General features: G+C 28.2%; 1 protein-coding gene across 7 annotated transcripts; it reads left to right on the forward strand.

Moving 5' to 3' along the window:
- Window positions 1-472: 472 nt before the first annotated feature.
- LOC112766525 (transcription factor PIF4) lies at window positions 473-8200 on the forward strand. 7 transcript variants are annotated; one of them, XM_025812414.3, is made up of 9 exons: window positions 473-1193; window positions 1849-1957; window positions 2137-2983; window positions 3444-3542; window positions 3641-3706; window positions 5072-5137; window positions 6371-6709; window positions 7247-7373; window positions 7915-8200. In XM_025812414.3, the coding sequence occupies exons 2-9, from the start codon at window positions 1878-1880 to the stop codon at window positions 7947-7949; spliced, it is 1659 nt and encodes a 552-aa protein (XP_025668199.1). In that variant the 5' UTR covers window positions 473-1193; window positions 1849-1877; the 3' UTR covers window positions 7950-8200. The 7 variants fall into 7 exon arrangements, with proteins under 7 accessions (XP_025668199.1, XP_072079425.1, XP_025668200.1 ...); XM_072223324.1 differs by having other exon boundaries at window positions 591-1012; XM_025812415.3 differs by having other exon boundaries at window positions 603-1193; window positions 1853-1957.
- Window positions 8201-8888: the final 688 nt, after the last annotated feature.

An 8888-nucleotide genomic window follows, 5' to 3' on the forward strand; every position in this document is an offset into this window, starting at 1 on the left:
ATCAACGAGTTATATTTATAGGCCACAATTTTTTTTATGTATGGTTATATCTCGTTTACACTGTAAACGAGATAAGACACGTATCACAACGCGTTCATAAACGTTATACGTGGAGAGATGTGCATGCCTTAACTGTAAACGAGATATAACCATACTTATCTCGTTTACACTGTAAACAAGATAAGGCTAAATGTGAAAAAATATAAATACTCTACAAAATACACATATCAATAATGATAATATTTAATTTATTTATTTAAAAAAAATCCATAATAATTAACATTCTTTTGAACCTCACTCTTTAGAATTATTTTATAAAAAATAGTTATTAGAGTATTTTACATTTTTACTAAACATCATATTTTTAAATTGCCACTAATTAAATCTCTAGTCAAATCTTACCTTATCAATAATAATTAGATCATGATTGAATAAAATAAAATAAATAGTGTAACGTTTCCTTGAATTACATGCTCCAATACTCCTAAATAAGATTAATGAAACTTTTTTTTTCTTCTTCTTCTTCTTCTTATTATTTTGTCCTTTGAAAGATACTTTGATTCAAAGATTATTTAGTATGAATAATGAGTGCCACAACTTTTATTCAGACATTGCTGTCTCTTTTCTATCCTCCAATAATGCACATTTCTATTCACTATGCCACTTGTCACCACCCTCCCTGAATTTTTTGATACCATTCACCATGCTCATACAGAATTAGATATATTATACACACACACACACTCACATTTATTTAACACATAGTTCTAACTTCTACAATTAACCAATCAGAAAAGCCTTGTTTGCAAAATTATGCACACCCCATGTTTGTAAATAGTCCTCATCAACAGAACTGGTCCCATATTTAGAGTATTATATTCCATTCTATCATAACATGCCACAAATGCAGAGCCGTGTTTTTTCTAGCTGTTTGAACGTTGACAAGAACAAGAACAAGCACCACTTCAACTTGGGGCCTTGTATTTTCATCTCTTCTCCTTTCTTCTTATTGGTGATGTCACATTCATTATTTCTTGCTGTTAACCTCACTTTCTTCTTGTTCCCATAAAGCAAATGCAACAACACATTCTTCAGAGAGAAGAATGAAGCTTCAGTTTCTATAGTATCCTCTAGTCAACCAGCTATAAAATATAAAAATAAAAAAAAAAGTGTTTTTTTGCCTTATATATCAGGTGGGGTTCTTCTTTTTCTGCTTATAGTTGTAGGAAGAAAAAGAAATACAGTTCTTATAGTTACTTTTTTGCTTGCCTGAAAATGGGTCTATTCTTTTCATGTCTATCATTAATCCAAGTAATACAGTTCTTTGTTTCTCTGTTTATGAGTGTTGTAGTTATGCTAAAGCTTTTTTGTTAAGTTGAGTTGACAGGTTTTGTTACCAAATTTATTAAGTGTTGGTGATTATTCTTTCACAATTCTTGTATGTGTTTCATCATATTTGTTTATTATTCTTTCTCTGAGCCTTGTTTGTTTCCTGGTAATGTGCATGTACCTTTCAACTGTAATAGCAAAGCCAAATTGATTTCCATTTTTAGAACTCAAGAGAATTTTAACTAACTTTCTGTGCTTTATTTATTCAAAGAAATCAGAATGGCCAAAAAACAAAAAACAAGCAACTATTTCCATAGATGTCCCAACAAGGCTTTATTTTATTATTATTTTCTTCTTTCCTTTTATATAAATTCATGCATCTTTACATGCTTATGTTGATAACTCAATAATTTGATGCTGGACTAACACAAAAGTACATGCATAGATTATTTTATTCTGCTTATTGTAAAAGTTTATTCCAATAGTCTGTCTAAAACCTCTTCTCTTTCTTTTGTTCAGACAGATATAACTGATTTGGTTGGTTAGCCATGATGAACAACAACAGCACTATTCCTGGTTGGAACTTTGAGAGTGATGCCTGTGTCATCAATCAAAAGAGTCCAATAGGGTGTGTGTTATGTCATCTATATCTCTCTCTCTATATATAGCTTCACTATGATTTATATCAAGTGTACTCATTTTAACTAAACACTGTTCAAACTCATCAATCATTCACTTTTGAATTCAATTTCAAATGAATATGACAGATATTTTTCTAACCATATATCTATGTGATCAATTATACAGGCTGGACCAAGATCTTGTAGAGCTTCTATGGAAAAATGGGCAAGTAGTATTGAGCAGCCAAACACAAAGGAAACCAGTTCAGAAAAGTGATGCATCATCAACATTAAGGAATGGTGTTCATTGTGGAAACTCAAGTAGTAATTTGAGTCAACAAGAAGATGAGACAGCTTCATGGATTCAATACCAAGTTGAGGATCATCCAATGGGACAAGAACTTTGCTCATCAAATCTTTTATCTCAATTGACACCTTGTGAAGTTGAGGCTTACAAGCCAATCAAGCAATTGGAAGAACCAAAGTTTGCAAAATTTGCTACCCCAAATGCAAATTTAAGTCCACAACAACAAAACAACAATATAAAACCAATAAATCCTATGCCCGCTCCAAGATTCCAGGTTGCTCCTGATTCATCTAATCAGAAAACCAATGACTTTGTTGGTGGATCATCATCATCACAAAAGGTTCCAAAGTTTTCTCATCATTTTTCAGCACCCGCACAACAAAAGTTTAGGGAGAAAGTTAATGGTAACAATAATGTGCTACAAAGTGAGGGTAGGGAGTGTTCAGTTATGACAGTTGGATCAAGTCACTGTGGCAGCAACAACATCATCCCTCAGGAACAAGATACTACTTTCTCTGAAGCAGTTAAAGATTGTGTTCAGAGAAGTGTTCCTAATTGGAGTAACAATAAGGGGAAATCTTCAGAGATGATTGAGGCAACTGTGACTTCATCTTCTGGTGGCTCAGGTAGTAGTCTTGGAAAAACTACTTGTTCTTTATCAACAGGAAATCATCTTAGCCTAAAGAGGAAAATCACAGATGCAGATGAATCAGAAGAACAAAGTGAGGTGAATTCCTCTCTCTCTTTCCAATTTCTTTTACCCTATCAATTTTTTACACTACAGAAAAAATACAAAATTACCGTCAGATTTATTGTCAGATCATATCCAACAAAAAAAGTTTTGACAGAAATACATTATAATCAGATTTATAAGTTCTGATGGAAAAATTATGAAATTAGCATCCAATTTTTCCAACTTTAAATTCGACGGTAAAACATGAAAAATTTTAAAATTTTAAATATGCATAATTACCATCGGATAATCCGACGCAGATTCTGATGGTAAGTCACTAAATCTAACTCAAATTTAAAAACCAATTCACGTTATATTTTGCGTCGGATTTTGTTACCGTTAGAAATTTCTACAAAAAAATTCAACTATAATACTAACGGATAAAATTCGACGATAAATTCGACAACTATTACATTTTTCTGATAATGTGAGTTATGTCTATTGTATGCATTAGGCCACAGAGCCTAAATCAGGTGTTGGAAACAAAACATCTCAGAGATCAGGATCTTCTAGAAGAAACCGTGCAGCAGAAGTGCATAACCTATCTGAAAGGGTAAGGGGAATCATGATAATTTTTCTGCTAAAATTGAAACACTTTTTTCTTTTCATCCTTTTTTCTTTTAACAGTAACTATTGTTTTTACTAATGCAGAGAAGAAGAGACAGGATCAATGAGAAAATGAGAACACTCCAACAACTCATACCAAACAGTAATAAGGTTCACTATCATATACAATGCACGCTGACTTGTAACTTTCTTCATTTTAATTAAGTCTTTGTTTATGTAGATGCATGCATTTAATCATATATTGTCACTATCAAGCTATAGAGTCAGATCTAGACACTACTATTGTCTGCCATGGTTTAAAAACTTGATAACTAAGCTAACAAGTTATAAGTAGTAACAAATTGTTTATAACCAGAAAATTTTGTTCAAGGAGGCAAATTTTATAATACACATATATATATAATTGAGTAATGGAGTGTCTTAGTACTTAATATTTTGGTTAAGTCTTAATTTTATCTCTAATATTTAAAACATTTTATTTTTATCCTAAACGTTATATTTTATTCTATTTTAGTCCTCTAATCAAAATTAATTTTTTTTTTCTAAAAATATCCTTTCTTTCGTTATCATTTTTTTCTAGTAGCAACAAAAATCATAAATATAGTAGTTATAGTGATTTAAAAATAAAATAACATAATAATAAAAAAAGAAGAAGATAACAATAGAGGGGGGAAAATATTTTTGAAAGAAAAAGTTTTTAGTTTTGGCTAGAAGGCTACAATACAACGAAATAAAATGTTTAAATAAAAATAGGTTATTTCAAACGTAAAAAACGAAAGTAAGACTTAACCTAAATATTAAAGATTAAAACAGGACTTTATTCTATGTAATTTTAATAGAATATGTACAAAGATAAAGCTTATGCTTTTTGTTGTTGATGTTTTCCAAATTCTTTAAATTTGTTTTAATTTTGATATCTAATTTAATTCAATTTTGTGATAATATTTGAAAGAGAAATTTTTTAGGGTCAGCAACTTTTAATATTTTTTGTTATCATTTGACCAGCATGAATACTAAATTATTTTTAACAAATAAATTTTATTAATTTATATATGTACACTCTGAAAAATATAGGTGTAAATTATATTAATTTATGTGTGCAAAACTGATAAATATAGATATAAATTATATGTTTCTTGTATGCAAAACGTTTGTAAATATATGTACAAATTATTACTGACCATGTGCTAATCAAAATAATAATATTTGTTGATCATATAGCATTATTCGATTTTCAATAAGTTTCAAATCTTCTTCTACTTCTACTGTTGTTTTTTTGTGGTCACCGATTAGTCAAAATATTTTTAATCAAATTTATCTTTAACCATGGATTTTCCAACCTTAAATCCAAACTCTTTACAACCACAAATAAAATGTGAGTTGTAATGTGAACAGCTATGCAAAAGTGAGTTGAACAGTAAGTTGTGAGTCAACTTTTATTTTTTTCTTTCCCTTTTTCTTTTTTCAATCTTTTATGGCAAATAACAAAGTGGTGTTTTATTTATGTGTTTGCAGACAGACAAAGCATCAATGCTAGAAGAGGCAATTGAATACTTGAAGTCACTTCAGTTACAGCTTCAGGTACAAGTGCCACACAAATCATAAATGAATTTAATTTGTGTCAAATTTCACTTCAAAATTTTTTTTTATATAAACTTCTTATATTTAACTAAAAAATAACATAAACAGTAAACAACTATTTTAGACTACAAAATACATAAACTAACTAGACATCCATCAAATATTGGGCTAGTTCTAATTATCCAACGAACTTACAGATTTAAAAAATTTTGTTGAACTAACCGAATTTTTTAATGAATATAGTGTTAGTTTATCTCTTTTTTAATTAAAAGATGAATGCTAACGTATTTTGAAAAAAAATAATAAAGAGTGCACTACCTAAAAATTGATTTGCTATTAAAAATAATGAATAAAAGATCTTAATTTTTAATCCTAAATCTGAATTATTGATATAAAATATAATAAATAAATAATTAAATTTTATTTATGAGAAATGTTAGAAAATCATTGAATAGATTATTTTTTTACTATTACTTTTAGCCATTAACTCAATTTTTTTTGTTTAGTAATTCAACAACATATTTAACCTACACTTTTAAACATTAATAATTAATTAATAATAAAAAATAATAAATTTTGATGACCCTCTAGTATTTTTCTTTATTTATTTAACAAAGAGTACAAGATTCTTTACTTAGTATAAAAATGAGCCTTAATTAAAATTGTTAACACTAAAATATTTTTAAATTGTAATTATTAGAGATATAGCTATTCATATTGCATCTTTTTATCCGTTTAAACTTTTGAAAAAAATGGTATCATAATTTGATATTAGAGCTCTATATCCAAAAGAGACTCTTGTTTGAGGAAACATATTAAAAATAAAACCATTTATATTGTCTCCTACTGTGAGTTTAAGTTTTTTGGAGAAATAGCATCGTGATAATAATTTACTCTCATATAAAAATTTGAAAGAATTTTAAGCATTTCAAAAACAATGATCTTTTAATAATTTTAGCCGTTGATCTCAATATATATATATATATTAAAATTAACTATTTAAATTATTAAAACACCGATACTTATGAAGTAGGAATTCAAGTGCAGTTAACTTCATGTGAAGTTGATAAGTGAGAGTTGTTAGATGACAATTTAGTTAAATCTATCAAATTATTTAACAATTCTCAGCTATCAACTTCACATGAAATTAACTACACGGAGTTTCTACCTACTCATGATATATTTGAAAATTTCCCTGAAAACTTAAGAAATCTTTATGATTGGTGGTGTTAGGTAATGTGGATGGGAGCAGGGATGACACCAGTGATGTTTCCTGGGATTCAGCATTACATGTCACAAATGAGTGCAATGGGAATGGCTGCAGCATCACAACCTTCTCTTTCTTCTATGCAAAATCCAATGCAAATACCAAGAATGCCCCTTGACCAATCCAACATGCCTTCTACTGTGTCTGTGCCTCATCATCAAACACCTTCAAACCAGGCTTTGATGTGCCAAAATCCAGTTTTGGGTGCATTTAATTACCAAAATCATCAGATGCAAAATCCATGCCTTGCAGACCAATATGCACGTTACATGGCCTATCATCATCTCATGCAAACTGCATCTCAGGTCAACTAATAATAATTAATTTTAGTCTTAACATTTCAAACCACTTTTTTTATTCCCAAAAAAAAATTCATTTTAATAAGATATGTTTTGACTTGGCATATCAATTAAAAAATAATATAAATGTAATAATACGAAATATAATAACTCAAAGTTATTTAATTTAGTTTAATATTCATAATTTATTAAAAAATATAAAATAAAATAATCTTTAATTGATTTGAGCTAACTTTCTATGTTTTTTTACACGTCATTATATAAATAAGAAAAACTTTCAAGTGTACTAGTATATTAGTGTTTCAGTCATTTTTAACCGTTGATTTTAATTATAAAAATTATATAACTAAAATCAACGGTTAAAATTCACTGAAACATCGGTGTACCGGTATATTTAAAAGCTTTCGTATAAATAAAAAGTCATGTTACTATTGATGGACAAAGGCATTATGGCTTCATGATAAGTTTCATGGGATAGGTTTAGGGTTAAGTTTGACATTAGAGAAAGTATGATAGTTACTATGTTAGTGTTTTGTGTTGCAGCCAATCAATGTATTTGGACATGGTTCCCAGGCTGTTCAGCAGAGTCAAACAATGATGCCACCCAGCAATAACAATGGGACCATGAATGTTGCACCTAATTTTGAAGATGCTATCACTGCCAAAATGGGTAAGCACCCACCTATATATATATAATCTCCAAATAAATTCTTTAATTTCTTTTAGGGTTGCCAAAAAAAAATAAAAAAATACCATGCAATGTTTGTAAGTATAAAATATTTATACACATTAAATCAAGTAGTACATATATATTTAGTAAGCAGGTTCGAGTCTCCTATCTTTAATAAAAAAAAAATCTAGTCTTACTTTAAAACTATATGAGTGTGTTTGGAAACTTTAGTGAGTAAGATAGAATTGAATTGAATTTTGAAAAGGATTTATTTGAAACTAATTTTTAAATTTGGAACAAAAAGAATTGAAAGAAAAAGAAATGGTTAAAGTATATGTAATATTACTATATTACCCTCAATAAAAAAGAAAAAAAAAAGAAGAAGAGAAATAGATATATTTAAAAAACCAAATTATATTAAGATTAATTTTAGATATTTTAATTTTAAATACAAATTCAATTCTCAAAAAATTTCTAATTCTATATATGCTTTTGTGCCATGATTTTAACATTTCATGATATCTATCTTTCTACTTTGCAGGTACTTCCACCTTTCAACAACTCAACAATAACTAATAAACTTAATAATAATTCTTGGAGGGTTTTGTATGGTGCAGTGTAGTATAGTAGTCAATTCCAAAAGCACCAAGATACACTCCAATGAATATTATGTGGTTTAGAGATAAATATGTAATTCACCATATTAGATTTAATATTTTGAGAAATTGTATTAATTATTATTAGAGGTTGTGGGCTAGGTTATTCTCATGCTTCTAACTACGACACATCAAAGCTGAAGTATATATATATAGCGCACTTTGTAGATATGAGAAAGATATTGTCCTGATTTTTCATATAAAGAACAATAAACTAACACCATATAATATATACAAGATTCTACTCCTTATATTACCACCAAAACAAATATATATATGTTCTTGGATTTATTTTTTTAATATTTCTATCGATTAAATTCGACCTGAAAATGTTGGGCCGTAACAAAAAAAATTTTTGTGATGAAATTTTTTTGTTTTTAGACGTGAAATATGAATCCGGAATATATATTTTGTTAAAACATTCTTAATATCATGCTTTTTTATTTTTTATTTTTTTACAACCAAATTAAATCAAGTTGTGCGAAAAGGGAAACATATAAACAAAGAATGAAAACGTAGAATAATTGAGAGGGCAAGGCAGGAATGCATGGATGTAAGATTATTTTATAAATGCCATACAAATTGGTTGAATGTGGATTAAGTCTATTTTCTATCTCTTTCGTGAATTTATATCTTGACAAAGATTGATAGCAACTATCACAATTCACAAAGTATATTATATATATATATATATATATATATATATATATATATATATATATATATATTCTCGAATTGATAAGATGAATAATTTTGTTAAAATTGGGGAATTATTTAATTTTTTTAAGTCAATAATAATAAAGGAGGGGACTAAAAGGAAAGAGAAAGAGAGAAAGATAAAAGACTTGTTTAAACGCTA

Source organism: Arachis hypogaea, chromosome 17 (genome assembly GCF_003086295.3).
Source record: "Arachis hypogaea cultivar Tifrunner chromosome 17, arahy.Tifrunner.gnm2.J5K5, whole genome shotgun sequence".
In the NCBI taxonomy this organism is placed as follows: domain Eukaryota; kingdom Viridiplantae; phylum Streptophyta; class Magnoliopsida; order Fabales; family Fabaceae; genus Arachis; species Arachis hypogaea.